Source organism: Micromonas pusilla (genome assembly GCF_000151265.4).
Source record: "Micromonas pusilla CCMP1545 genomic scaffold MICPUCscaffold_1, whole genome shotgun sequence".
Classification (NCBI taxonomy): Eukaryota; Viridiplantae; Chlorophyta; class Mamiellophyceae; order Mamiellales; family Mamiellaceae; genus Micromonas; species Micromonas pusilla.
In genome coordinates, this window is record NW_003315882.1 from 419,021 (window position 1) to 446,295 (window position 27,275).

General features: G+C 70.0%; 16 protein-coding genes across 16 annotated transcripts; 9 read left to right on the forward strand and 7 right to left on the reverse strand.

Annotated features, from left to right (window-relative positions):
* Positions 1-1,517: 1,517 nt before the first annotated feature.
* MICPUCDRAFT_49981 (uncharacterized protein) lies at positions 1,518-2,045 on the forward strand (the record flags this gene model as incomplete). Its single annotated transcript, XM_003054810.1, has 1 exon — positions 1,518-2,045. One exon carries the CDS (start codon positions 1,518-1,520, stop codon positions 2,043-2,045), a length of 528 nt encoding a protein of 175 aa, XP_003054856.1.
* Positions 2,046-2,154: 109 nt separating this feature from the next.
* MICPUCDRAFT_12983 (uncharacterized protein) lies at positions 2,155-2,364 on the forward strand (the record flags this gene model as incomplete). The annotated part of the gene is made up of 1 exon (XM_003054811.1): positions 2,155-2,364. A coding segment is annotated over one exon (210 nt), but the record flags the coding sequence as incomplete, so codon positions are not given.
* A 638-nt stretch (positions 2,365-3,002) lies between these two features.
* On the reverse strand, positions 3,003-3,821 carry MICPUCDRAFT_49983 (uncharacterized protein; the record flags this gene model as incomplete). Its single annotated transcript, XM_003055353.1, has 1 exon — positions 3,003-3,821. One exon carries the CDS (start codon positions 3,819-3,821, stop codon positions 3,003-3,005), a length of 819 nt encoding a protein of 272 aa, XP_003055399.1.
* Positions 3,822-3,945: 124 nt separating this feature from the next.
* On the reverse strand, positions 3,946-4,377 carry MICPUCDRAFT_49984 (uncharacterized protein; the record flags this gene model as incomplete). Its single annotated transcript, XM_003055354.1, has 1 exon — positions 3,946-4,377. The coding sequence occupies one exon, from the start codon at positions 4,375-4,377 to the stop codon at positions 3,946-3,948; it is 432 nt and encodes a 143-aa protein (XP_003055400.1).
* A 137-nt stretch (positions 4,378-4,514) lies between these two features.
* PET191 (cytochrome c oxidase assembly protein, mitochondrial) lies at positions 4,515-4,721 on the reverse strand (the record flags this gene model as incomplete). Its single annotated transcript, XM_003055355.1, has 1 exon — positions 4,515-4,721. One exon carries the CDS (start codon positions 4,719-4,721, stop codon positions 4,515-4,517), a length of 207 nt encoding a protein of 68 aa, XP_003055401.1.
* Positions 4,722-4,941: 220 nt separating this feature from the next.
* MICPUCDRAFT_49986 (uncharacterized protein) lies at positions 4,942-6,393 on the forward strand (the record flags this gene model as incomplete). The annotated part of the gene is made up of 1 exon (XM_003054812.1): positions 4,942-6,393. One exon carries the CDS (start codon positions 4,942-4,944, stop codon positions 6,391-6,393), a length of 1,452 nt encoding a protein of 483 aa, XP_003054858.1.
* Positions 6,394-6,595: 202 nt separating this feature from the next.
* Positions 6,596-10,231, forward strand: MICPUCDRAFT_49987 (uncharacterized protein; the record flags this gene model as incomplete). The annotated part of the gene is made up of 1 exon (XM_003054813.1): positions 6,596-10,231. One exon carries the CDS (start codon positions 6,596-6,598, stop codon positions 10,229-10,231), a length of 3,636 nt encoding a protein of 1,211 aa, XP_003054859.1.
* A 174-nt stretch (positions 10,232-10,405) lies between these two features.
* On the forward strand, positions 10,406-12,385 carry MICPUCDRAFT_49988 (uncharacterized protein; the record flags this gene model as incomplete). The annotated part of the gene is made up of 1 exon (XM_003054814.1): positions 10,406-12,385. The coding sequence occupies one exon, from the start codon at positions 10,406-10,408 to the stop codon at positions 12,383-12,385; it is 1,980 nt and encodes a 659-aa protein (XP_003054860.1).
* Positions 12,386-13,108: 723 nt separating this feature from the next.
* MICPUCDRAFT_5690 (uncharacterized protein) lies at positions 13,109-13,789 on the reverse strand (the record flags this gene model as incomplete). Its single annotated transcript, XM_003055356.1, has 2 exons — positions 13,109-13,570; positions 13,646-13,789. Coding segments are annotated over 2 exons (606 nt in total), but the record flags the coding sequence as incomplete, so codon positions are not given.
* A 672-nt stretch (positions 13,790-14,461) lies between these two features.
* On the forward strand, positions 14,462-16,252 carry MICPUCDRAFT_10294 (uncharacterized protein; the record flags this gene model as incomplete). The annotated part of the gene is made up of 1 exon (XM_003054815.1): positions 14,462-16,252. A coding segment is annotated over one exon (1,791 nt), but the record flags the coding sequence as incomplete, so codon positions are not given.
* Positions 16,253-16,370: 118 nt separating this feature from the next.
* On the reverse strand, positions 16,371-18,168 carry MICPUCDRAFT_37780 (uncharacterized protein; the record flags this gene model as incomplete). The annotated part of the gene is made up of 2 exons (XM_003055357.1): positions 16,371-17,467; positions 17,580-18,168. 2 exons carry the CDS (start codon positions 18,166-18,168, stop codon positions 16,371-16,373), a joined length of 1,686 nt encoding a protein of 561 aa, XP_003055403.1.
* Positions 18,169-18,588: 420 nt separating this feature from the next.
* Positions 18,589-20,319, forward strand: NADP-ME_2 (NADP-me with chloroplast precursor; the record flags this gene model as incomplete). Its single annotated transcript, XM_003054816.1, has 1 exon — positions 18,589-20,319. One exon carries the CDS (start codon positions 18,589-18,591, stop codon positions 20,317-20,319), a length of 1,731 nt encoding a protein of 576 aa, XP_003054862.1.
* Positions 20,320-20,346: 27 nt separating this feature from the next.
* Positions 20,347-22,122, reverse strand: MICPUCDRAFT_49993 (demethylmenaquinone methyltransferase/aldolase; the record flags this gene model as incomplete). The annotated part of the gene is made up of 1 exon (XM_003055358.1): positions 20,347-22,122. The coding sequence occupies one exon, from the start codon at positions 22,120-22,122 to the stop codon at positions 20,485-20,487; it is 1,638 nt and encodes a 545-aa protein (XP_003055404.1). The 3' UTR covers positions 20,347-20,484.
* Positions 22,123-22,419: 297 nt separating this feature from the next.
* Positions 22,420-23,520, forward strand: MICPUCDRAFT_49994 (uncharacterized protein; the record flags this gene model as incomplete). Its single annotated transcript, XM_003054817.1, has 1 exon — positions 22,420-23,520. The coding sequence occupies one exon, from the start codon at positions 22,420-22,422 to the stop codon at positions 23,518-23,520; it is 1,101 nt and encodes a 366-aa protein (XP_003054863.1).
* A 464-nt stretch (positions 23,521-23,984) lies between these two features.
* MICPUCDRAFT_49995 (uncharacterized protein) lies at positions 23,985-25,503 on the forward strand (the record flags this gene model as incomplete). The annotated part of the gene is made up of 2 exons (XM_003054818.1): positions 23,985-24,005; positions 24,184-25,503. 2 exons carry the CDS (start codon positions 23,985-23,987, stop codon positions 25,375-25,377), a joined length of 1,215 nt encoding a protein of 404 aa, XP_003054864.1. The 3' UTR covers positions 25,378-25,503.
* Positions 25,504-25,591: 88 nt separating this feature from the next.
* Positions 25,592-27,070, reverse strand: MICPUCDRAFT_1820 (uncharacterized protein; the record flags this gene model as incomplete). The annotated part of the gene is made up of 1 exon (XM_003055359.1): positions 25,592-27,070. A coding segment is annotated over one exon (1,479 nt), but the record flags the coding sequence as incomplete, so codon positions are not given.
* Between the last annotated feature and the right edge of the window lie 205 nt (positions 27,071-27,275).

The following is a 27,275-nucleotide window of genomic DNA, read 5'->3' on the forward strand; positions in this document are numbered from 1 at the left end:
TCGGGCACGGCGAGTCCGTGTGCGCGCCGATGATGTTGAACCCGTTCCCGGGCGCGTACTTTTCCCCGACGGCGAACGCGACGATCGAGCTCATGTTTCTCGTGAAGAAATATTTGCCCCCGGGCTTCAGATCCCACGACTCCTTCTCGCTCAGGCGCTCGAACCCGGCCGCGGCGAGCATCCGCGACGACTCCGACGTCGCGTGGAAGGACGTCCACGACGCGTTGAGGTAGTCCACGAGCTCCGTCGCGATCGCGGGGATCTCCGAGGGGACGCTCGAGGCCATGATTCGCGGGCGCGCGGACGACGCGGAGCGCGTCGCGACGGACGACGACGACGACGACGACGACGACGACGCGCGCCGCGTCGCGCTCGGCAGGCGGAAGAGCACCCCGGGGGGGCAGCACTCGCAGTCGTACAGCGGCGACGACGGCGACGGCGACGACGACGGGGAGGACGACGCGGTGACGACGTCGCCGCGCGGACGATGTCGTCCGCCAACGCCGGACGACGACGACGACGACGCGCGAGCGATCGGGACGACGACGCGGCGCGCGGGCGACGCGCGCGTCGAGCGGACGCGCGACGCGCCGAGGGCGAACCCGCGTCGCGCGAGCAGCGCGGACGATCGCATCGCGGCGACGCCGAACATGTCGCGCGCGGCGTGGAGTGCGGCGTTGTCTCGCGACCAATGCCCTAGGGTAAAAGACGGGGCGGGGCGTTCGCGGTGAGGCGCGCCGCTTGATGCGCTCGCTCCCTGCCTCCATCGGCGTGACCCTTCGTGTTCCGCATCCCCGGCGCACTCCGCGGCGCGCGCGAACATGGGCGCGCGAATCGCGGGAAGAAACGGCATCGAGCCGGAGCCTCCGCCCGGATGCGCGAGCGCGAAGACGTCGCGCGCGCGTCGCGCGCGATCCGGCAGCGGCGGCGGCGGCGCGTCGTCGTCGTCGTCGTCCGCGTCGTCGAACTCGTCGTCGTCGTCGTCGAACGCGTCGTCGTCGTCGTCCGCGTCGTTCGATCGCGCGGACGTCGGCGCGTGGGAAGCCGCGATGAAGACCGCGAAGGAGAGAGCGTCGAGCGCGGAGATGCGCGCGGCCGCCGCGCACGAGCGCGCGAGCGACATGGAGCGGAGGCTTCGAGACGCGGAGGCGCGGTTGCGGCGGATGCGCGACGACGACGCGACGCGCACCGAGCCGGCGGTCAACACATCTTCGTCGCAGCAACCGGAAACGAAACGGCCGCCGCGATCGACCGCGGAGAAGACGCGCGCGTCCGCGCCGCCCGGGTACGCCGCGCCGAGGGAGCGCGACCGCGTCGACGCCGCGGAGAACGCGCGGTCCGACCCGACGGTGACGCACCTCGCGGAGCGGCTGCGCGCGGCGGAGCGACGCGCGGAGAAGCGCGCGGCCGACCTCGAGGAGCGCCTCAAGTGCGTCCTCACGCAAACGTGTTTTTCACCCACCTCCCAGTTTCAACATTTGATCGCGCCCCCTTTCAGCTGACCGATGATTTATTTTATGTACGAAATCGCCCGCATCAACAGACGCGCGAACGCGCGCGCGCAGAAGAGCGATCAGCGCGCGACGGAGGCGCACGCGGAGCGAACGGTCGCGGACAAGCGAAGCAAAGCGCTCGAGCAGCGACTCAAGGTGGCGGTCGAGCGCGCGGCGAAGGCGGAGAGGGAGGCGGAGCGGACGGCGGCGGCCGCGGGCGGCGGCTCGGAGCCGCCGGGCGGCGGCGGCGCGCGCGCGAGGGGTGGGGGGGGCGCCGCGAGGCGGACGTCGGGCGACGCCAAAAAAGAAGCCGCGGGCTCGGGCGCGGGCGCGGGCGCGGGCGGCGCGACGATGACGCTCGAGTCGCTCGTGGCGTTCGTGTCGCGGAAGCACGACGTGACGTACGGCGTCGTGAAGGACGCGGGGAACGATTACCTCGGGTTCCTGGACGACGACGTCCCGGAGGTGTTCGGCGCGTGCGTGTACAAGGCGCGTCCTCCTTCGCACTGGTCCCCATACGACCCCGTCCGCGTTGTGAACGCCGATCCTTAAGGACTTGCTCTCCCGGCGCATCTCTCCGCCCACGCCACGCGCGGTTTCGATCCCTCCGCCCTCGACTCCGTCTGACGCGCCCGCGAACTCCACCCCGACGTCGCTTCGTATGGGCGACGACCCTCAGTGCGGCGACGTGTACGTCGGGGAGTGGCACCGAGGGCAGCCCCACGGTCACGGCGCGTGCACGTTCAAGCGCGGGAACGCGTACGAGGGCGGGTGGAAGAAGGGCGGGTATCACGGCAAGGGCGTGTACTCGTACGCGAACGGCGATCGCTTCGAGGGGACCTGGAAGGACGACGAGCGGCACGGCGGCGGGACGTTCACGGACGCGACGGGGAGCGTCTGGAGGGAAACGTACGAAAACGGCGAGCTGAGACGTCGCTGGGCCGCCGCGGAGGGCGCTGGCGGCGGTTCGGATCCGTCGTTTCAGTTTCATCATCGCGACGGCAGCGGCGACGATTCGAATTCCGACGGCGGCGCCGCGGGCGCGTGGGCGAACGACGAGCAGATGTACGACGCGCGGCGGAAGCTCCACGACGAGCGGTGGAAAATTTTCGAACGGAACCCGCCGGAGGTGATCGACCACGGCGACGTCCCGTGGCCGCCGCCCGGTGATCTCCTCGGCGACGGCGTCGGGCGCCGCGGACCGCCGATCTCGACCGCGGAGCTCAAGCGACGGTGCAAGGACTTCATGATGCGGTGGCACCCGGACAAGTGGATCGGACGCAAGCTGTGCGAGGAAAACCGCGAGCGTATCATGCGCGACGTCACGAACGTGTTTCGAAGGATCGACCAAGAGAAGCAGCGCAACGGGTTATGACGGGCGCGCGCGGCGCGGCGCGCGGCGCGGCGCGGGGCGCGGCGCGTTTCTACACGTGTGCGTGGACGGTAACTAAATCATTCGCGTGGATATTCGAATGAGTAATCAGGTCTTCGCGCGCGCGCGCGTCGACCTCATCCATCGTCGGATAACGTCTTCACCATGAGCGCTCGCGGCGACCTCCCGAGCTTCCCCGCCAGCCACTCGCTCTCCTCGGTCTCGACCGCGTACCCCTCGCGCGCGTACAGCCTCATCGCGGGGACGTTCCCGAGCTCCACGTGCACGTACGCGTACTTCACGCCCGCGTCCGACAGCCCGCGGTGCGCCGCGCGAAGGAGGCGACTCGCGATGTTTTGGCGGCGGCGGTGCGGCGCGACGCACACGTTGAAGAGATACGCGCGCTCGCCGTTCAGCGCGCCGCCGCCGGCGTAGCCGCGCCCGGTGTCCATGTCCCCGTCTCCGTCTTCTTCTGCTGCCGGCGGCGCCCACGGCAGGACGCCGTCGCCGCCGTTCGCGAACGCGGCGGCGGCGGCGACGGCGACGGCGAACGGATCCGCGGACCCGCCGCCGCCGCCGCCGTCGTCGTCGTCGTCGAACGGCGCGAAGTCCTCCTCCGTGGGAAGCGGCGCTCCCGTGGGCGACGGCAGCTTCCCTTCTAAGAGCTCTCCGGGCAGGCGCGCGCCGACGTGCACGTCGAGCGTCCCCACGACCTCCGTCCTCGCGCCTCCGCGGCTCGACTCCGGAGTCACGCAACGCGTCGGCGGCGTCTCCGTCTCCGTCTCCGTCGTCGTCGTCGACGCGTCGGCGCCGCCTCCTCCTCCGCGCGTCCACGCGCCGCCGCCGGCGTTTTCCTCGCGCGCATCGACCGCGGCGTTTTCCATCGCGAGCTGCGCGTCGCTCGGCGCGCGGCACGTCGCGGCGTACGTCGAGACGCGCATGCCCAGCGGCGTCATCTGAGGGTCGTTCCATACAAAGCGATGTCGGGGTGGAGTTCATAGGCGTCAGGTGGAGTTGAAAGGCGCCGAGGGCGGGCGTTGAAAGCGCGGGGTGGGCGGAGAGATGCGCCGGGCAAAGTCCTTAAGGATCGGCGTTCACCACGCGAACGCGGTCGTATGGGGACCAGTGTATAGAACGCACCTGACGCATCCGCCGCGCCTCGATCTTCGCGCGTTTTTCTCTCCACCGCGTCTTCGCTCGCGCGGCCGCCTCGCCGAATAAGATGGACCCGTCGGAGGACGCCGCGAGCGGGTCGTAAACGTAGAAGTTTTGCGCGCGCAGCTCGGCGCACGCGACGGCGACGGGGTTCGTCTCCTCGCCGTCGGCGTCGGCTTCGATCTCGACGCGCTCGACGAACACCGCGGGTCGCTCGTCCCGCGGCGACGCGCTCGCGCTCGCGCCATCGCGCGTCGTCGCCGACGCGCGATGGCGTCGCGCGTCGCGCCCGCGGCGACGCGACGAGGGCGTCCCAAACGCCGCCGCGCGCGCGAGCGGCGTCGCGAGCGCGCGCATCGTCCGCGGCGTCCACCTCTCGCCCGGACGATAAATCTAGCTATAAGATACAGTATCTCGAGGCCGCGCGCGGGGCGCCTCTCTTCGCTCTGCTAAGGCTAGGTACCCGCTGCGCCTCCGCGACGACGCGCGCTCGGTCAAAACCCTTTGTTCCCTCTCAAGCGGCTCCGCATGTCCAGCTGCCCGCGCTTGCACTTCGCGTACACCTCCTTCGCGATCTGGCACTCCGCGGGGAACTTATCGCCGTCCTTCACGCACGCCGACTGCGAGTGCTTCTTCACGCAGTCCGTCGCCTCCACGCACGTCAGCATCGCCTCGAGCATCCCCGCGCAGGACTTGCTCATCGTCGCGTCGCGGCCGGCCGCGGGAGGGGTGACGCGACGTCGCGGCGCGTGGCGAGGGAGTGACGCCGGCGTCGGCGTCGCGCGATGTCGTCGTCGATGCGGTGAAATAAGCGCGTAGCGCGCGGCGGTCGCCGCTTCTTGGAACAAAAAATCTGATCGGTGCCAACTCACCTCTCGCCAACCATCCTCCGACACCTGCACTCCGCGCCGCGAGGACGGAATGGCGGCCACGGCGGCGTCCGCGCCGGCGATATCACCGCGTCGATGGACGCCACCCCGACGCGATCGCGGCGTCGCGTCCACGTCCGGTCGCGCGTCCTCCTCGCGTCTCGCCCGCGCCGCGTCGGCGGCGTCGTCGTCGTCGTCGTCGTCCGGCGACGGAGATGATAACGCGTCCGATCGCGGCGACGTCTCGCGCGATCGCGACGATGCCGTGTCCGTCCCGCCGACGCAGCACGTCGTGTGCGTCTCCTTCGACGCCGCGGTCGACGCCACGGACGAGATGTGCGTCGTCGGCTTCGAGGCCGCGCGCAGGTTCTGGCCCGGGAAGATCCCGGGGTCGTGCGAGGACTACGCGGACGTGTTCCGGATGCTGACGCCGTGCCTGGACGAGAGCTCGTCGTTCGAGGGCGCGCTCATGGTGCGCGTCATGGCGGAAGAGAACCTCGCGGAGCGGACGCGATTCCGCCTGGAGCTGAAGCGACGCAAGGCGGCGCGGCTCAAGCGCGAGGCCGCGGAGCGCGCGGCGATGGCGAAGGCGGTCACCGCGAAGCAACGCGCGGCGATGGAGACGGAGTCGGCGGCGCGAAGAGACGCGACCAAGGCGACGCGCGAGCGCGAGTACGCCGCGCGAGCCGCGGAGCTCAACGAGGGGCGCACGACGCGCCCGCTGAACTTGCGCGAGGTGGTCGCGGCGTGGGACGAGATCAAGCTGCACGCGTCGATGAAGTTCGGGTGCGATCTGGAGACGGCGATCACGTGGGAGGGGCTCACGGTGGCGCCGCGCGGGCTCCAGGCGGTGGTGAATCAAGTCAGAGACGAGTTTCACGCCGGGACGATCGTCCTCTCGCGCGACGACACGTGCGACGGCGACGACGACGACGAGGAAGACGACGACGATGACGACGCGTGCGCCGCGGGCGACGCCGGCGACGGCGCGAGTCCCAGGGAGATCTGGTTGCGAAGCCACGCGTTGCATCACGGCGTGCGCGAGTTCGTCGACGCGTGCGCGCGGGACGGCCACGCCGTGATCGTCCTCGGCGGGCCGTGGCGCCGCGCGTCCATGTGCGCCGACGTCCTGGAGCACCTCGGCGTCGCCGTCGAGAGGAGCGACGACGACGGCGGCGGCGGCGGCGGCGTCACGGTGATCGGCTCGGAGCGCGGCAGCGCGAGAGGGCTCGCCGTCGCCGCGGCGATGTCCGAGCGCGAGATGCCGTGGCAGCGGTGGCACCTCGTGGACGGCAACCTGAGCGAGCTCGCGCGCGTCGCGCGCAGCGCGGAGTGCGCGTCGTTCACGTCGCAGTACGCGTCGTGGGTGCCGTGTCTGTACGGTGACAGAGTTCGCGCGGAGATGCGCGACGGCGTGCGCGTGGTGGATCACGCCGGGATGTTCGCGCTCGTCGACGCGGAGGCGCCCGCGGAGGTGATGGACCGCGTGACGGGGGGGGAGTGAGCGAGCGAGCGAGCGGGCGCGGAGGAGTAGAGAGGAACGTGACGTAACGTAACGCGCGTGTATCGTACGTTATCGTCGTAGTTTCACCAGGGCGCCGCCCGCGCCGAAAGCATTAAAAAGTCGGCACGCGCACGCGGGGACGAGCGGCGCTCGTTTCGCGACCGTTGACAATCTCGGCCAGAGCACGATGCGCGCGGCGACGATGGAGCGGCCGCGGGGCGAGCCGCCGCCGCGTCGCGATCGCGACGCGGAGTACCCCCCGCCCGGACCGAGCGCGATCGACTGGTCCGAATCGCGCCTCAGCGCGCTGCCGTTCGCGCGCGCGGCGTCGCTCCAAAGTACTTACGGCGCGGCGTCGTGGCATCGCGTCTCGTCGTTGAACGTGTCGAGAAACGCGCTCCTGAAGCTATCCGGGATGCATCTCCTCCCGCGCCTGGAGCACCTCGACGCGAGCGCGAACCGGCTCGTGACCCTGGGGGATCTCGGGCGCACGAACCCGGGCCTATTGTCCCTGGACGCGTCCGATAACTCGCTCGTCTCCATCGCGGGGCTGCGCGGCTGCAAAGCGCTGACGCGGCTGTCGCTGCGTAACAACAACATCCGCGACGTCGACGTCGCGACGACGCGCGAGTTACGCGCGCTCGAGACGTTGGACCTCTCGCGCAACGCCCTGGAGTCGCTCGGCGACCTCGCCGGGTGCGTCCGCCTCGCGACGTTAGACCTCAGCCGCAACGCGATCGCGTCGCTGCGCGGCGCGGCGTGGAAGCTCCCGCCGTCGCTGCGCGCGCTGAATCTCGGCGTCAACGACGTCGTCGACGTCGCGGAGGCGCGACACCTCGCCGCGTGCCCGCGCCTCGTTTGGCTCGTCCTCCGCGGGTGCCCGCTCGAGGAGATCGCGCGGATGGTGCGGTTCGACCACCGCGCGGTCGTCGCGTTCGCGCTCCCGCGCCTCGTCGCGCTGGACGGCGAGGCGACGAGCGTCGCGCCGTGGGCGGCGGTGGCGCGCGCGACGCTCTTCAGAAACGATCGCGGCGAGCTGTGCGCGGATCTGCTCCGGCTGCTCAACCCGGAGGAAGATGGAACGTCAACCGTCGCGCGCGCGTCGCGAGGCTTGCACGCGTACCTCGCGTCCGCCGCGCCATCGCCATCGCCCGCGACGACGGGCCCCGAAGGCGTCGCGAGATCGCCCGGGGAAGAGGCGACGGCGACGGCGAGCGCGGCGCGGACGGATCTCTCCGCCGCCGCCGCGCTCGTGGAGGACGGGCTGTACAAGGGCGGCGGCGGCGCGCGGACGCGGTTCGGGTTGACGTCCGGGCCGGACGCGGGGCCGCGCGGAGGGTCGATGTACACCACGAGCGCGTTCGTGAGCGTGGACATGTGGGAGCCCGCGCCGGAGGTGCCGCCGACGCCGGAGGCGGGGGAGGATCTCGCGCGGCGGCGGCGGCGGAGGGAGCGAACGGTCTCGCCGTCGCCGTCGTCGCCGTCGTCGTCGGAGGCGACGACGACGACGACGCCGGCGCAGAGCGCTCGGAAGACGAAGGAGAAGGAGGGGGACGATATCGACCGCGAGGACGTCGACGACGTCCGCGCGGCGTTCGCGCTCGCCGTGCGACGGACGCCGCCGACGACGGCGGCGGCGATCGAGCCGCGCGCGGCGTCGGCGTTGGAGCGACGCGAGATGGACGCCGCGCGCGTCGCGACCGGCGCCGCCGCGCGCGCGGCGATCGCGGAGCGAGAGGCGAGCGCGCTTCGAGAGAAGCTTCGTCGCGCGGAGGAGGACCGCGCGAGGCTCGAGAGGGAGGCGAAAGACGCGGAGCTGCAACGCGTCAACTACGCGCGCGCGGCGTCCGTAGACAGCGGCGGCGTGAGCGAGACGGACGCGTTCGAGGGCACCGCGGGGGGGCACCGAAGCGCGTACGCGTTCGCGTCCGCGCCGGATACCGCGCTCGGGGCGGCGGCGTACGAGGTGGAGACGCCGAGCGCGAGCCCGCAGGTGATGAAAACGCACGCGTCGCGGCTGTTACTTCCGCAAAGTGAACGAGGCGAAGACGACGACGACGACGACGACGACGACGACGACGACGCGCCGGATAGCGCCGCGGCGTCCGAGAGCCTCCGCTCGGCGTCGATCCTCGGCGAGAGCTTCCGCGTGGGCGTTCCCGGCGATCTCGCGCGCGGCGACGCGTACGCGAACGACCTCATCTTCGAGCTCGGATTGACCCCGCTCGCGGCGACGGCGACGGGCGCGTTCTCGCCGCCGCCGCCGCCGCCGCCGACGCCCGGTCTCTCGCCGCTGCCGCTCGACGTTCTCGACCTCGGAGCGAACGCGACGCCGGCGTCGACGCAGTCGCAGCGCGCGCGCCTCGCCGCGGCGAGACGCGCGCGGACGATGTCGAGGGACCTCGACGTCGGCTCCGCGCTGCGCGAGGAGGCGGCGACGCCGGCGTCGCGCCCCGGGGGGCTGTCGCCGACGCAGATCGCGAAGTTGACGGGCGCGAAGCATCCTTTCGACGGCGGCGGCGAGCGCGTGCGGTCGCCCGACGAGAACCGAGCGCCGTCGTCCTCCCCCGACGACGGGAACAAGGACAAGGCTGTCCGCGAGTGGCTGTTCTCCCCCGAGCGCAAGCGCGCGGACGGGGAGTCGAGCAGCACGCCGTGGGACGAGGAGTCGCTGCTTAGCAGCGTCAGCGGGGAGCGCGCGGTCGCCGTCGCGGTCGCGGCGACGGCGCCGGCGACGGTCGACGCCGCGAGGCTGACCGGCGCGCCCGCGGGTCCGTCCCCGGGCGCGACCGCGGCGGCGAGGGTTTTGACCGGGATGAAGACGAGCGCGGACGCGGACGCGGCGCAGGACGCCGCGCTCGAGAGGCTCTTCGAAGCCGCGGACGACGACGAAGACGACGACGAAGAAGAAGAAGACGAAGACGAAGATGAGGACGATGAAGATACCAGGGAATCCAGGGAGTACGACGACGAGCGCTCAGACGCGCTGTCCGACCTCCCCGACCCGTCGCAGTTCCGCCTCTCCGTCGCGTCGCAGCGGTCGTGGTCCGCGGCGATGGCTGCGTCGTCCGAGGGGGGCGACAGCGGCGGAACCGCGACGGGACAGGGACCCGGGACGGAGTACACCTCGGACGACGGCGACGCGTCGCAGTACAGCCTTCCGAACGCGGACCAGTGGCTGAAGTCCGCGACGGTGGAGTATAACCTCACGAAGCTTGCGCGAGGGGCGGGGGAGATTGTGGATAAGGCGGCGGCGGCGGCGGCGGCGGCGGAGGAAAACCAAATCCAAAAAGACCCGTCGCCGAAACCGCCGCCGGCGCCGTCGGACCGCGCGCGCGCGGACGACCTTCGCGCGCGCATCGAACGCCTCCGCGCGATCGAGCGGAAAGAGCATCGCGGCGTCGTCGTCGCGGACTTCGACTTCGACTTCGACGACGACGACAGCGACGCCACGAGCGGCGTGTCCATGCCGAGTCTCTCCGCGTCCGCGGCGGCGTTTCGAGTCGCCGCGGAAACGTCGGACGACTCCGCAGACGTCTCCGACGTTTTCCCCGGGACGACGCCGGACCAGTGGATGCGATCCGCCGCGGCGCAGCGGTCGTGGGGGGTGGGGCTCGCGGGTATCGAATCGGGCGGGGGGTTGCCTCCGACGCCCGATGTCCCTCGGCGCGGGGTGGCGGCGGCGGCGGCGACGACGGCGACGGCGGCGGAAACTTCCGGAGAAATCGAGGCGGCGGAGACGAGTTCAGATCTCGGGAGCATTCGCGTCGTCTCCCCTCGCGGCGGCGCTTCGGGTTCCACGCGCGCGAAGAAGAAGAAGAAGAAAGGTCGCCGGTGAAGCAAGCGTCTTTAATTCCTTAGTCGTGCGTCTCGAGACGCGCCGGGCGCCTCGGGAGCGCACAGCACGTTGTAGTAGTCTGTCGACGTTCGTCGTCGTCGAAAAAGAGGCGAAGCTCGTCGTCGCGCGCGAACTCGAGGCGGCGCCACTCGCGCGCGCGCGCCGACGCACGCCATGCACGCCCCGCACGCCCCGCGCGTCGCGCGCGCCCTGGGCGCGCTCCTCCTCGTCCTCCTCGCGTGCGCCGCCTCCCCCGCGCTCGCGCGCGGCGGCGTATCGTCCTCGCGCCTCGCGCCGCTCGTCAGCGACGACGTTCGCGCTCGCCTCGCGCGCGGAACGTCCGGCGCGGCGACGGTCGACCCCGCCGCCGCGGCCTACGCCGCCGCCGACGTGGACGACGAGGACGCGGACGACGAGGACGCGGACGACGTCGACGTCGACGGCGCGCACATGGACCGACGCGTCCTCGTCGACTCCCCGCTGCGGCCGTGGCTCCAGCCCACGACGTTCCTGCGCGTCGCGTTGCTCATCATACGCAACGCCGCGCTCGACAACCCGACCGCGGGGTTCCTACAGAGCATCCTGACCACCGAGCTCGCGTACACCGCGTTCACGAACGTCTTCGCGTCGTTCGCCGCGGCGGTGGTTCAAGACTTCAGCCAGGGCGTCAGCAACGAGGGCGCGGTCGCGTCCGAGTGGGTCGTCGACGGCGAGACCGCGCTGGAGAACGTCCTCGCGTCCGAGTTTGTGTACGGCGGCGCGTGGGGCTTCGAGCAGTTTTACGGCGTCGGGTTCGAGATCTCCGGCGACGCCGCGGCGGCGATCCAGCAGTCGCTGCAGCCGACGTGGATCCCGACCAACCTGGACGAGCTCGACCGGAGCTCGGCCGGCGGGAACGGCGCCGCGCCCGCGCCCGGCCCCGCGGGGGCGGACGACGCCGCGAACGCCTCGACGAACGAGACGACGTCGGCGACGCGGCGGCGGAAGCTCCAAGGCACGTCGACGCGCCGCGCGCCCACCCCGCACCCCGGGATCGACGCGTCCAGACGCCGGCTTCTGTCCGACGAGGAAGCGAACGCGCGGAACCTCCCGAAGGGCGCGCAGCTCATCGCGCAAGTGCGCACGCCGCTGCCGCGCGAAAAAACCAAATCGCAGATCGCCGCCGCGTCGTCCCTCGGGAACGAACGCCGCCGCCGCCGCCTGTTGCAGACGACGACGAACGACACGGCGACGGAGACGGCGACCGGCGACGACGCCGCGTCCGCGCCGACCGCGGGCGAAGAAGGCCGCGACCCGGCGAACGGCGACGTCACCGGCGAAGACGTCGGCGACATCACCGCGAACTGGTTCGACTCTTTCCCCGCGGCGCTCCCCACGGCGATCCGCGACCGCCTCATCGCGCAGCTCGAGGAGTTCCAGGTCAACCCGCAGATCGCCATCTCGCTCGAGATCGCCATCGCGTTCGTCGGCGTCGTCGAGCCCGGCGTGGGGATCGTCAGCGCCGAGGCCGCGGACGAGACGACGATCACGTACGACGTCGTCTTCAACGGGTACGACGCCGCCATCGACGTCGCGGCGACGGGCGAACGCGGGTTCGGCGTCGCGGGAAGCGGCAGCGCGGGCGCCGCCGTCGCGACGGCGATCAACGACGCGAGCGAGATCATCGACGCGGTGACGGACATCCTCGACGAAGTGAACGCGAACGCGGCGGCAGACTTGACCAGGGTCTCCGCGCAGGGCGGACCGTCGAACGCGACGACGAACGCGACGACGAATCCGAACGTCACGACGGCGATGGGCGCGCCCGTGATCATCCCCGCGCACACGAACGCGGAGACGGGACGGAACCCGCGCATATCAGCGACGCGGTACACGAACATGGGGAAGCGCCCGACGCGCGGGCCCAACGCGACGGCGCCGCTTCGCGTCAGCGCGTACTCGGGCCCGACGGACGCGTCCGCGCCCGGCGCCGCGCCGGGCCCCGCGGCGGGGCGGTTCGGGCCGTACGACCCGGACGCGGAGTACGACTACTTCGAGTCCGGGCCGTACGATTACGAGCCGTTCGGCGCGGTCAGCGGGACGTACGCGGTCGCCGTCTCGCTCATCTTCCTGGAGCAAATCTCCCTGAACGGCGGCTCGATCACGATCATCTGAACGCAACAATCTCGTCGCGTCGGAGGGCGTCGCTCGAAGCCTCGAACCGAACGCGCGGCGCGCTGTACATACGCGATCGATTCACCGACGTAGCTCGTGCTTGTTTGTTTGTGTTGTTTGTGTGTATATAATAAAACCAACCCGGCGGACGTGTTCTCGAGGCGACGAAGCGCGCGGAAACTGCACGCGCACTTCCGGAAGCACGTCGTCCGCCTCAAAACTCTAAACGTCTCACTTCCTCTTCACCGCGCCCAACCGCTCCCTCAGGCGATCGATCTTCCCGCTCGTCGGCAGCCCGCGCTCTTCCAACAACTTCCGCACGGTCGCCGCGTCCATCTTATCGATCACCGCCTTCGGAAACTCCGGCGGCGCCGCCTTCTCCGCCTTGACCTTCGCCTCCTTCTCCGCCACCTTCTCCTTCAGCGCGGCGTCCATCTCATTTCGAAGGTTGACGCTCCGAAGCGTCTTCGCCTCCTCCCCCGCCGCGCGCTTCCGCACCTTATCCGCGGTCTCCTGGAGCTTCGCCGTGAGCTTCCCCGCGGCCGCGATGTCCTCCTTCGCCGCGTCCGTCGCGACGACCGCGCCGACGACGACGGTGATGTCGTCCATCTTCCCCCCCAACTTTTTCCCCGTCACCGCGCTCGCCGCGCCCGCCGCAAACGCGTTGAGCATCCCGAGCGGCCCGCTCCTCTTCGCGCCGCCCGCGGACGCCTTCTCCTTCGCCGCGTCCAGCGCGTACGGCGACTCAAACAGCGGGTCCTCCGCGTGATTTCGCGCGGTCCGCGCGAGCGCCTCCGCGGACGCGCGCGCGGCGGACAGCGCGCCCGCGCCCGCGACGGAGAACGCCGCCGCCGTCGCCACCTCGGCGATCTCTTCGTCGAAGACGTTGTCGAATAACCCGTCCGACCCCAGCACGACGAGATCGCCCGGCACGACGTCGATCTCGTACGTCAGCGCGTCGCTCGCGAGGTCCGTGTCCTCGGACAGCGGCTCGTACGCGAGCTGGTACGGGCAGTTGAAGTAGTGCTCCTGCGGGTCCGACGCGCGCACGACGCGTCCGCCGCGGATGACGCGAAAGCCGCTGTCGCCGAGGTTCGCCGCGCGGATCTTCGTGCCGTCGCACGAGACGAGGACGCACGTGCTCGCGCCCGGGAGCTTCGTGTTCTCCTGCGCCTCGCGCATGATCTTCACCGGGTCCGGGGAGAAGAGCGGGTTCTTCTTCGCCGCGTCGAACGCCTTGGCGGCCTCGTACGTGAGCACGCGCGCGTACAGCCCCGGATCGACGCCCTGCTCGTTGAACCCGCCGACGCCGTCGGCGAGGTACATGGCGCCGCCGCCGTCGGGGCCGATCTTCGCGAACCACGCGTCCTCGCCGCCTTTGTCCACCTTGTCCGGGTGCGGGAGGTTCGCGCCCGCGGCGACGAGGGAGTACTTCGACCCCGCGCGCGTGACCAAGAGCGACGATCGCGACGATCGCGACGATCGCGCGCGACCGACGACGATCGCGGAGCGGACGACGCCGAAGCGCATTCGCGCGCCGCCGCGCGTCGAGTCGCTTCCGCCCGCGATCGCGCCGCGCGCGCCGCGGAGGACGCGCGCCGCGGAGGGCGCGAACGGCGTCGCCATGGCGGTCGAGGTGGTCGGCGGCGGTCCGCGACCTCGCGTCGGGGCGCAGTGAAGGCGTCGCCCTCGCGTTATCCTCGTCGAGCCACGTCAGACGTCGGCTCCTGGCTGGCGACGCGCGAGCGTGGCGTGGATCGATCGATCCCAAGCGTCGCGTCGCGCGACACTCCGCTCGCGCGCGCGCTCGCACGCACGACCCCGCGGCACGAAACCTCGATGGCGTCTCGGCTCGCCGTCGCTCGCACGACCACCGTCCTCGCCGCGCGCGCGCGCGCGCCCGCCGCGCGTCGCGTCGCCGCGCCGATCGCAGCCTCGGCGCGTCGTCTCGGAAGAAGCCTCGCTTCCCGATCCCCCTCCCCCTCCTCCTCCTCCTCCTCCTCCTCCTCATCCGTCGTCATGGCCGCGTCCGCCGCCGCGCCCGCGGCCGCCGCGGAGACGAAGCAGGACGTCTCCCCGCGGTGGGACCTCGAGATGCACTTCGGGTACGACTCCCCGAACAGCGCCTCCGTGGACGCGGACATGGACGCCGTCGAGGCCGACTGCGTCGCGCTCAAGTCAAACTTCGAGGGGAAGCTGGACTCGAAGCTCCTCGGCGCGATTCAGCTCTACGAGAAGATCGACATCGCGCTCACGAAGGCGCTGTCGTACGTCTCGCTCGCGTGCGACACGTGCCTGGACGACGACGACGCGCAGAAGCGCAAGGCGAGTCTGATGCAGCGGTACTCGATCATCTCGGGCAACAACCTCACTTTTTTCAGCCTCGAGCTCGCGGATCTCGCGCAGGAGGACCTCGACGCGCAGATGGAGTCCACGCCGGAGCTCGCCAACTACTCCGCGTATATCGACGAGGTGCGTCGGTCGCGGCCGTATAACCTCAGCAAGGAGGTGGAGCGCGCGCTGACCGTCCGCGCGCCGTTCGCGGGGAAGGGCAAGGTGGTTGAGTTTTACGGGAACGAATTATCCCGACTGCGTTTCGAAGACCCGACGGCGAAGGAAGGCGAGCCCGCGGAGGTGAACATGGAGGTGCTGCTCGCGAAGATGACCGGCAGCAAGGACGCGAAGACGCGCTACCAGTGCATGCAGACGCTGAACTCGGGTCTGAAGAATTTCGAGCGCGTCGCCGCGTTGTCGCTGAACATGGTCGCCGGCGGCTGGCACGTCGAAAACGCCGAACGCGGGTTTGAAAACCTCCGGTCGCAGCGCAACCTCGGGAACAACGTCCCGGACGAGGTCGTGGACTCGCTCCTGGACGCGGTGAAGACGACCGGCGTGGCGTACTGCAAGCGGTACTACGCGCTCAAGAAGAACATCCTGAAAGAGACGCAGGGCTTGGACGCGTTCACGTGGGCGGACAGAAACGCCGCGATCGACATCGGCACGGCGGCGGACGAGTACTCGTGGACGGAAGCCGTGGACATCGTCCGCGAGGGGTACGCGAAGTTCTCGCCCACGATGGCGGATCTCTTCACGGAGATGGTGGATCAGAAGAGGATCGACGTCCCCGCGCAGAACGGCAAACGCGGCGGCGCGTATTGCTCGTCCTCCTACGGCAACGGACCGTTCCAGCTGCTGAACTTCACCGGGACGCAACGCGACGTCGCGACGCTCGCGCACGAGTCCGGCCACGGCGCGCACTTCATGCTGTCGTACAAGCAGGGCATCCTGCAGTTCCACCCGCCGCTGACGCTCGCGGAGACGGCGTCAATATTCGGCGAGATGATCGTCTTCCGCGACCTCCTCGCGAAGGCGTCCACGGACGAGGACCGCCTGGCGATGTTGATGTCCAAGATCGACGACATCATCAACTCCGTCGTGCGGCAGTGCGGGTTCGACGCGTTCGAGGACAAGGTGCACAGCGCGCGCGCGGCGGGGGCGCTGACTCCGGACGAGATGACGAAGGCGTGGGAGCAGACCGTGGTGGAGTACTACGGCGAAGAGGGCGAGGTGTTCGACTCGTACGCGGACACGTCTCACCTGTGGACGTACGTCTCGCACTTCCACAACGTTCCGTTCTACGTGTACTCGTACGCGTTCGCGGACCTCGTCGTCGGGTCGCTGTACGGCGTGTACGCCAAGTCCCCGGACGGGTTCGAGGAGAAGCTTCTCGATCTTCTCGCCGCGGGCGGGACGAAAGGGTTCGAGGAAGCGCTCGAGCCGTTCGGGCTGAAACCCGCGGACCCGGCGTTTTGGACGGACGCCCTGGACGCGCACCTCGGGTCGCTCATGGACGAGGCCGAAGCGCTCGCGAAGAAGCTCGCGTACGCGAACTGAGACAAGATTCTTTTCTTCACGCGCGCCGCCGCGGCGCCGTGCGCTGTATTTTAATTAAGGTTAAGGTTTTTTTAAAAAACGCGAATCGACGTCACTCGAGCGCGACGCGCGTCGGGAACCGCGTCTCCAGCGACGCGCCCGCCTCGTCCGACCCCGGCTTCAACCCGCTCGCGCTCAGCGCCGTGGCGCACAACACCGCGTTCGCCGGCCACCCGCTCGGCCCGCCGCCGCCGTCCAAGACGGACGTGAGCTCGTTGTGGAACTCCGCGAACGGCGTCAGCGCGAGCGGCATCTCGAGGAACACCGCGAACTTCGTCCGCGGGCGCGATCGCATCTCGGCGCACAGCCGCGGCAGCGTCCGGATCCCCTCTCTCGGAACGGCGACGACGCGCAGTCCGTCCTCAACCTGCGACGCGATCGCGGAGCGCAGCAGCCATCGCTTCCCGACGCCCGGCGCGCCGTGCACGAGCACGTGCGCCGCGCCGCCGCCCGCGCCCGCGCCCGCGTCGCTCTCGACAAACTTTTTCAACGCCGCGACGACTTCGCCGCGCGCGTCCGCGTGCTGCGGCGTCCTCGGCGTCGACCGCCACGCGTCGCCGCGCAGCGACGCGATCGCTGGCGCGTCGTCGTCGTCGTCGTCGGCGTCGCTCGCGACGGACGCGAACGCGCCCCCCCGCGCGGCCGCCGCGTCCGGATCGTGAAGCCCCGCCTTGGCGTCGTGCGCCAACGCGACGCGCGCGCCGACGTCGCCGGCGCCGACGTCCCTCCAGTGCCGCATCAACGTCGGGAGCGCGTCCGCCCACCGCCACGACTGCGCGATCGCGTCCCTGAGCTTCGCGCGCTCCGCCGCGCTCGCCGGCCGCGACGTGTGCTTCCCGCACGTCGCCGCCGCGCGCGCCTCGAGCTCCGCGGCGGCCCGGCCCTCCTCAGCCACGGAATCTGCCCCTGATCCGCCCCTCGTCGGCGTCGGGCAGTCGATCGCGGGCATCCCGTCCTCGTCCTCGCCCACGACGCAGTTCCCCTCGCCGCCCTCGTTCACGACCGCGGGGCGCCCGAGCGCGCCGAGCTCGCCCGCGGCGGCGATCCAGCCGTCCGGTTGTTTCCTCGCACCGCCGCCCGCGGGACCTTGCGACGCGACCGTCGGGGTGGAGTTGAAAGGCGTCAGTTGGAGTTGAAAGGCGTCGAGGGCTGGGATTGAAAGCGAGGTGTGGGAGGAGAGATGCGCCGGGCAAAGTCCTTAAGGATCGGCGTTCACCACGCCAACGGGGTCGTATGGGGACCAGTGTGAAGAAGAACTTACCTTGCGACGCGACCGTCTCGATCCACCGCGCGATCGTCGTCTCGGAGACGCACAGCCTCTGGAGGAGCTCGAGGTCGCTTCGCACCGCCGCGAGCTCCACGGGCGTCGGGTTCGCGCTCGCGCCGAGCGCGGCGCATCGCTCCGCGAGCGGGTTCCTCCGCGCGGTGATGACCTCGTCGAGGACGACGTCTAAGAAGGAGTCCGCGTCCGCGGTCGCGACGGCTCGGAAGAAGGCGCCGTAGGCTTGGAACACCTTCGCGGGCGTCGCTTTCGTGGAGATCTGCGCGAGGAGCGCGAGGTACGCCTGCGCGGCGTCGCCCATCATCGCGTCTTGAAGGAAGAGAAGCGACGCCGCGTCTTCGATGAGCGCCGCGGCCTCGACGTCCGGGCGGAGCTTGTCGTCGTTCTCGCCGAGATCGAAGCCGAGGCCTCGCGGGGCGATGAACGACCGCGCGCGCGACGCGTCGCGGCGCCGGGACGCGGCGCGGAGGCGCGGCGCGGCGAACGGAGGATTCGACGGCGAAGAGGCGCCGCGGGAGCGTGCGCCGGCGGCGGCCACGGTGGCGGCCATGCTGGTAGCGTGCGCCATGGTGTGGACGCGATCGACGATGACGCGACGTTGAAGTCGGGTCGTCCGTCCATGTCCAGCTCACCTTCCGCGTGGCGCGATCCCAACCCTCCTCAGCCATACCCTCGGGCGCGCGAAGGGAGCGACCACACCGCGCGCGCCATGAGCATCTACCGCCGCGGCGCGACCGAGCTCGCGCGGTCGCTGCGTCGCGCGACGTGCGCGTCCACCGCGCCGCTCGTCTCGACGTCGTCGCGCGCGCCGCGTCGTGCGATGGCAACGGACGCGTCGAAAGGCGGAGGAGGAGGCGGAGGAGACGCCGGCGCGTCGTCGTCCGCGTCGTCGTCCACCATGGACGCCAAGGACGAGCCGAAGAAGAAGACGAAGCTCGCGTACGGATGGAGCTCGCGCGTGCACACGTGCCGGTTCGCGGAGCACGACATGATGATCATGCACCCGGACACGGCGCGCGGGATCGAGGTGTTGTTAAACCCGATCTACAACAAAGGCACGGGGTACTCCATCGCGGAGAAGGAACGCCTCGGCATCCGCGGGCTCACGCCGCCGCGGCAGTTCACGATCGACGAGCAGTGCGCGAAGATCTGGAACACGATGACGACGACGGGGAAGACGCCGATGCACATGTGGCGCTCGATGCAAGCGCTGCAGGACCGCAACGAGACGCTCTTCTATCGCCTCATCGTCGAGCACATCGAGGAGCTCGCGCCCATCATCTACACCCCCACCGTGGGCGAGGCGTGCAAGCACTACTCGCGACTCTTCCGACGTCCGCGAGGGATGTACTTCAGCGTGGACGACGTCGGGGAGTTCAACGCGATGATGTACAACTGGAAGAACGACGTGTCCGTGATCGTCGTGACGGACGGCAGCCGAGTGTTGGGCCTGGGCGACCTCGGCGCGCAAGGGATGGGCATCTCCGTCGGAAAGCTCGACCTCTACGTCGCCGGCGCGGGGATCGACCCGGAGAAGGTGCTCCCGTGCGTCCTCGACGTCGGCACGGACAACGAAGAGCTCCTGAACTCGCCGTATTACTTCGGGATACAGCAACCGCGATTGCGGGGGAAGGAGTACGACGAGTTCGTGGACGAGTTCGTGCAAGCGGTGAAGAATCGCTGGCCCAACGCGCTCGTGCAGTTTGAAGATTTCTCGACGAAGAACGCGATGCCCATCCTGAAGCGGCACCGTGACAACGTCCTGTGCTTCAACGACGACATTCAGGGCACCGCGGTGACCGTGCTCGCGGGCGTGTACGGCGCGATGGCGAGCATCGGGTCGAAGCCGAGCGCGATCGTCGACCAGACCTTCGTGATCTGCGGCGCGGGGTCCGCCGGGATGGGCATCGCGAATTTCCTTCACTCCGCGATGGTTCACCACGGCTTGTCCAAAGAGGACGCGTACAAGCGGTTCTACGTCGTCGATCACAAAGGTCTGATCACGAGCGCGCGCGTCTTGGAGGCGAGCGCGCCCGGGGTGGAAGACCTTCGCGCGTTCGCCGCGAGCCGCGATGATCTCCCCGAGGGGATGACGTTGGAGGACGTCGTCGCGGCGGCGAAGCCGACCGTGCTCATGGGCGCGTCCACCGCGCGCGGGATCTTCACGGAGACCATCTTGAGGACGATGGGCGAGTGCCACGAGAGGCCGATCATCATGCCGCTGTCGAACCCGACGTCGTGCGCGGAGTGCACCGCGGAGGAGGCGGCGAAGGCGACGGGCGGACGCGCGATTTTCTCCGCGGGGTCTCCGTTCGACGACGTCGTCGTCGACGGGAGGACGATGGTCGCGAACCAAGGGAACAACTTCTACGTGTTCCCCGGTCTCGGGCTGGGGACGATCTTAGTCGGCGCGGATCACATTTCCGACGGAATGTTGAACGCCGCCGCGGAGGCGATACCGAAGATTTTGACCCGCGAGCAGCTCAACCGCGGGGAGATTTACCCGGCAATCAAACGCATTCGAGACATCAGCGTCAAGGTGGCCGCGGCGGTGATGCGCCAGGCGATCTTCGAAGGAAGGGAAGGACGGGACGGGAAGATCGCGCAGATCTTTCACCAGGAGGGGCTGCCCGCGCTGGAGCAGTACGCGAGGTCGTCGATGTATTACCCGGAGTACCGCCCCACGGTGTTCTCGCCCGGGTCAGGCGCCGGGTCGTGAACGACGGCGCGCGCGACGCGTTTCAAAAACGGTTTAATGATGATTCGTTACAGTATTATTTGTATGTACAAACGACCTCCTCGCTCGGGCGACCGAAAGCGAAGCGCGTCGTTTTCGACGCGCCGCTCGGTCCTCGATCTTCCCTCAACGCGCTCAGCGCTCGGCTCACGCGGACGCGACGGCCGCGTGAATCTTGCGCGCGATCTCGGAGATGCCGTCCCAGTCTTTGTTCTTGACCAACTCTGGCGGAAACGCGGGCGCGACGAACCCCAAGCTCTTCGCCCCGGAGCGCAGGTAATCCGCCGCGGTGTCGATCTCGACCCCGCTCGTGGGGTTGATGCGAAGGAACGGAAGCGCCGCGGAGACCGCCTTCACCCAACCCGGGCCGCCGGCGACGCCCGGGAAGAGCTTCTGAATCGGCGCGCCGAGCTTAAACGCCTGCACCATCTCCGTCGGCGTCCCGCACCCGGGCGCGGAGACGATGTTGTTCTTCGCGCACCACTCGACAACCTCCGGGATGAGGCACGGGGAGACGATGAACTTCGCGCCCGCGTCCATCGCGTCCTTCGCGTCCTGGACCGTGAGCACGGTGCCGACGCCGGTGAGAACTTCCGGGCGGTTGCTCGCGTATTCCGCCACCGCGTCGAGGCATCCGGGCGTCGTGAGCGTGAACTCGGCTAAGCGGAACCCGCCGGCGACGGCGGCGTCCATCGCGGGGAGGACCGCGCCGTCGATCCCGGTTCGGAGGACCGCGCAGGCCTTGTGTATCTCGAACTCCTTGAGGACTTTCTCCATCTCGAGGTGCGTGCGGACGTAGTGACCCTCGGGGCGACCGAACGGGTGCGTCGCGCGCGTGGACATGCGCCTCGCGCCGAGCGTCTTGTAACGGTTCATCGGCGAGACGACCGACCGCGTCGTCGCCCTCGCGCCCGGCCTCGCGGCCGTGTGCGTGAACTTGACGCCCTTGGACGTCAGGAGCTTCCCGAGCGGGGACTCGGGCTTGATCTTGCCGGTCATGAACGGGTAATACTTCCCGGGCGGGCCCGGGTTTTTCGTGAGCTCCTCCTTGACGATCTCCTCGACGACCTCGCGAGAGTGCGCGATGTCGTACACCTGCTGCGCGTGCGACGCCGGGACGATGATGCAGCCGTCGTCGTCGCCGATGACCGCGTCGCCAGGGCGGACGACGACGCCGCCGCAGTTGATGACGACGTTCGCCGCCCACGGCTGATGCACGTGCGGGCCCTGACGCGGCGTCGTGCTGTGCGAAAACACGGGAAAGGCGTACTCGCGAAGGACGCCCGTGTCGCGGACGCTGCCGTCGGTGACGAGGCCGCGGCACTCGAGCTGCTTCAGGCGGAGGAACTTGATGTCACCGCCCACGGATTCCCACGGGCCGATCGAGGACATGACGACGACGCCCTTGTTGCCCGCGCACGCTTCGAACGCTTCGTACTCGGGGGAGTCCATCCCCGCGGGCTTGTCCGCGGCGATGTCCGGGCGCGTCGCCGCGAACTGGAGCGTGATCGCTCTTCCGACCATCTTCTTCTGGCCTTCGGTCAGCGGCCTCGCGCCCATGACGTGCGACGTCGGCCAGCCCATGACCCACAGGCCGTCGATGAGGGCTTGCGTGGAGAGCGTTCCGAGCTTCTCGAGGAGCTCGTCGCTGATGTGACCGCCGCTCGCGGGGCCCGTGAGCGCGCGCGCGGTGTTCAGGAGGTACGGGACGTTCGCCGCCCTGCGAGGGGCGACCGTCGCCGCGGTGAACGCGCGTTTCGCGAGGCTGCGTAAGGCGCCGGACATCGTGATCGTTCGTGACACCGACGCGGACGCGCGCGCGGATGGGTGACGCGATTGGCGGCGGCGTTAACCTTCCTTCTTCTTCGCAGTCATCACCGAAGTCTGCACTTTTCGCGGCTGCGGAGTGCAGATCGCGAATCGTGATTGGTTAAGGATAAGGATCATCCGCGCGGCTTCGATACCAGCTTAAATTTTCTCTCGCGCTGCCTCGACGTCGACGCCGCTCTTTTGGTTTATTTTCGGCGCCGAGAGACCGCCGGACGACGCGTCGCCGCAGTGCTCCCCCGCGCGACGGAAGCGATGACGCGCGTCGCCATGCACCTCGCGCACGCGTTCGTCATCACCCTCGCGTGCTGCTCGCGCGTCGCTCGCGCGTATGCGGCGTCGGACGCCGCGCTCCCCGTCGTCGGCGCGAGGGACGAGCGCGCGGCCGCGGGCGACGACGCCGCCGCGGTCTCCTCCGTCGCCTCGGGACGCGCGACCGCCTCGCGGAGTCTCGCGACGCCGACGAGGCGCGCGTCGCCGCGCGGAGGCGCGGCGGCGAGCGCGCTGGCGGACTACTTCGCGTCCGACAACGCGTCCGACGACGCGAACGACGACGCCGCGACGTCGACCGCGGCGAAGGCGGACCGCGCAGACGACGCGTCGCCGTCGTCGCACGTCGCCGACTTCGCCTTCGAACAGGAAGGAGAAGGACGCGTCTACTCCGCCGCCGAGGCGGGCGCGTCGCCGTCGCAGGCTGCCGACGCCGCCGCGCTCGCCGCGGAATACGACGCCGCCGAGGCTGCGATCCTCGCGTCGTACGAGGCGGCGCTGGCGGCGTGGCTCGAGCGAGAGACCGCGCTCGACGCCGCGTTCGCCGCGGCGGAAGCCGCCGTCGACGCCGCCGCGCGCGACGTCAAGACCCGCGACGCCGCGCACGAGGACGCGTACGCGAACGAGCGCGCGTGGGCGCGCTCCAACCCGGACCTGGACGCGTACGCGAAGGAGCTGTGCACGCAGACGGTGCATCACAAGCCCGTCTACGTGCCGGGGGTGTGGTCGCCGCCGCGTCGCGCGCCGTCCGTGAAAGTTCCGGGGACGCCGCCGGTATTGATACCCGGCGCGCCTTCGTACTGGGAGCCCGGCCGCGCGCCGTTCTACACCCCCGGGTTCTGGACGCCGGGGAAGCCGCCGCGGTACGTCTCCGCGGTGCGCCCGACGGTCGTGCCCGCGGTGAAGGGGACGGTGATACCCGGCGAGTTCGTGCCGCCGGCGTACACGCCGGGGTTCGTCATCCCCGGGTGGCACGAGACGACCGCGTGCGCGCTGCCGTGCTGCCCGGCGCACGCGGTGATTCCGCCGCCGGTGATTCCGCCGGTGATCGTGGATCCGGTCGTATCCAACGGTGTGGGATACTGAGGCGAGGGGAGTGGACGGAAGATTTCGCCCGCGGGCGGCGGAGGGCACGCTTTGGTTTTCGCGCGAAGAAACCGTTTTATTCCGCCGCGCAGCAGCGAATTTTCATCGATCGTTGACGACGAATCTGCCAATCGTTGACGTTTTCGAACCTCCGGACGACGCGTCGTCACACCGCGCCGCGCGGTCGCACACACCGCGAGGGAGGTCGCGCGCGCTCTCGGCGCGCGTCCTCGGCGTTTCCTCCGCGAGCGACCCCCCCGCGCGCGCGATACGCGCGCGTCCCCGGTCTCGTCGCGTCGACCGGTCGCGACCCCCCTCGGCGACGTGTTCATTTCGCGCCGTTGCCGCGCGCGAGCTGCTCATCGCTCGCGGATAAAGACTCGCGACGCCGACGTCGCCTCCGAGCGAAGGGTCTCCTCCCCGCGCCGCGGGCGCGCGAGACGCGAATCGAGATGACCGACGCGATGCACTCGGCCGCGGACGAGGTGCGTCCGCGCGAGCCTCCGCCGCGAACGCTCGCCGCGACGACGCGCGCGTCCCCCCCGCCGACCGTCCGCGTCATCGCCCTCCTCTCCGCGCGAATATTCGCTCGCGTCGCGTCGCCTCCGGTCCCTCCCCTGACGTCCCCCCCATCCCCGTCGTCTCGCCCGCCTCGCCGCGCAGCTCGCGACCGATCTCGCGTCGCTCGCGACGACGACGACGACGACGACGACGACGACGTCCGACCCCGTGGACGACGGCGCGTGCGCCATCTGCCTCGAGATCATCCCCCCCGCGGACGTCGCGCTCGTCAAGACGTGCCTGCACGCGTTCTGCGCGCCGTGCATCGTCCGATGGACGTCGTTTCAACTCGACAACGCGGCGAAGCGCCTGCGCTCGCCATCGCGCAGCAGCGACCCGACGTGCCCGTGCTGTAAGGTGCCGTTCTCGTCGCTGCTGACGTACAGGACGCTGGACGGGCGGCTCACGGAGGATCTGCGAGAGGAGAGCGCGTGTCTGCTGCGCCGCGCGCGGTGGCTCCCGTCGTGCGCGAAGACCGAGCAGTGGGAGCGCGACCAGGGCGCGACGACTAATGCGACGACCGGCGGCGCGGGGTCGTACTACGAGGGGTTCTACGAGGAAGATTTCGTGTACGACGAGGACTACCTCGACGACGAGGAGGAGTACATGCACCGCGCGAGGGGTCGAGGGGGGAGCCGCGGGTGCAGAGGAGGAGGCGCGGCGGCGCCGGCGATCGGCAACCGACGGTACGGACCGAACGGGTACATCGCGCAGGGGCAGCGGATGCTCGCGCGGCCGGTGCCCGCGGAGCCGGCGCGGACGAAGGGCGGGCGCGCGGGGAAGCGCGGTAAGGCGAAAGGCGGCGTCGGCGGAGAGGGCGCGTCGGCAGCGGCGTCGTCGCCGTCGCCGTCGCCGTCGCTGTCGCCGTCGACGTCGACCGCGATCGACGTCCCCGGGACCCCCGCGACGCCGTCCACCGGCGACGTCGCGTCTTCCTCGCCGCTGTCGCCGTCGACGTCGACGTCGACGTCGACGCCCGGGAACGGCCGCGGGAAGAAGTCCGCGAAACGCGCGGAGGCGAAGGCGAAGAAGGAGGAGAAGGAAGCGCTGAGACGGTCGAGACGCGTGGAGAACGCGGCGGCGGCGGCGGCGGCGGCGAAAGCGAAGGCCAGCCTCAGCGGGAGCCTCAAGAGCCAGCTCCCGGACCTCCCGGACTTTGAGACCGAGATCGAGGAAGCGCCGCCGTCGGACGCGGACGCGGACGAGATCGAGCCCGGTCCGCCGCGACGCGAGTTCCCGGCTGTCGTCGACTCGGACGAAGAAGAAGACGTCTTTTCGATGTGCGACGAAGACTGAGACCGCCGCCGCGCCGGCGCCGCCATCACTCCCTGTACCACCATCGACTCGCGAAAAACAAAAAAAAATAGTGTATCATCACCCTAGCGCCTGTTGTACGTGTACTATCAGTAGCGAACGATTAAGAATAATACCTCGCTCGACGACTGCAGATCTACATGCTATCCAACACCGCGCGCTTCATCCTCTCTCGCGTCGCGGCGTCCGCGTCTTTCCCCGTGAACAGCTCGAACTGCAACGCGGCTTGCCCGACGAACATGTCCAGCCCGCTCGCCAGCTCGCACCCGACCTCCTTCGCGTCTCTCAGCAGCTTCGTCTCGAGCGGGTTGTACACCGCGTCGAAGACGACGTCGAACCCGCCCGCGGCGATCGCCGATTTAGGCGTCGGCGTCTCGTCGACCTTCGGCGTCATGCCCACGGACGTCGTGTTCGCGAGGACGTCGCCCTTCACCGCGCCGCTCGCGAGCGCCTCGAGCGTCACCGCGACGCCGCCGCACGCGGTCGCGAGCGCCTGGGCGCGGTCGAGCGACCGGTTCGCGACGATCACGTCCGCGCCTTTGAACTTCGCGCCGAACGCGAGGCCTCGCCCCGCGCCGCCCGCGCCGACGACGACGACGGTTTTTCCGCGTAAAACCTCCCCCGACGCCGTCCCTCGCTTGGCGTTCATCGCCGCCTCGATCGCGTCGATCGCGGCGACGTAGTCCGTGTTGTACCCTTTAAACGTCCCGTCCGGTCGCTTCACGAGCGTGTTCACCGCGCCGATCTCCGCGGCGACGGGGTCGACCTCGTCGCAACACCGAAGCGCGGCTTCCTTGTGCGGAATCGTGACGGAAAATCCGACGTAATCGTCCCCGCCGAACGTCGCGCTCTTCAAAAACGCCTCGATGTCGTTCACGAGCAGCGGGACGTAGCACGCGTCCACGCCCGCGGCGGCGAGCGACGGGTTATGCAGCGCCGGAGATTTGCTCTGCGCGATCGGGTTGCCAATCACGCCCATCACCTTCGTCGCCCGCGTCTGCGTCGGCACGCGGTACAAGTCCCTCAACTGCCTCAGCGTCGGCTGCCCCGGCGCGGACTCCGCGCCCGCGCGCAGCGCGCCGAACGTGAGGAACGACCCGAACTTCGCCGCCAGGAGGCGCGAAACCTGCCCAGCCTCGCCCATGCCGAGGACGATCGTGTCCTGTCGCGACCCCGCGGCGTCCTCCAGAAGCGTCTGCAGCCGCGTCACGTCGACGATGTCCTTCACCATCGCCGCGATCTTCACGACGTCCGCGCCCGCGGCGACGCATCGCGCGCGGATCTCCGCGAGCTCGTCGTACGACGGCACGGCGTCGTAGTCGTGCGACGACAGGATGATCTTCGTCGCGGACGCGTCCTTAATCCCCGGCGGCGCGGCGGCGAAGAAACGCTCCGCCGCGAGGAGCTCGCAGTCCACGTACGCGGCGCCGAGCTCGACGGCTTTCCACAGCGCCGCGAGCCGCGGTTCTTCCTCGCCCGCGTACTGCCCGCCCTCCCACGTCGGGCGGTACGTCACGATGCACGGCACCGGGCACCGCTCGAGCATCGCGGTCAGGTCCTTCCCGTCCGCGTCGAGGGTCGGGATGAAGTCGACGCGGAGCTCGACGATGTCCGCGCCGCCCGCGACGGCCTCGTCGATCTCCGTCAGCGCCTCCGCGACCGTCGGCGCGATGACGGACGTCGTCAGCGCGCACGTCTTCCCGTCGTGGTGGCTCTGCGGCAGCGCTCGGGTCGCGACGACGGAGGCAAGATGCGACGATCGCGAGTTGATGTTGGATCGCGTCGCCATCGCGCGAGCGCTCGCGGCGGCGACGGACGGACGCGACGACGGCGCCTCCGTCGTTTTCTCCGCGCCGACGCGAGGACGCGCGACGCGCGCG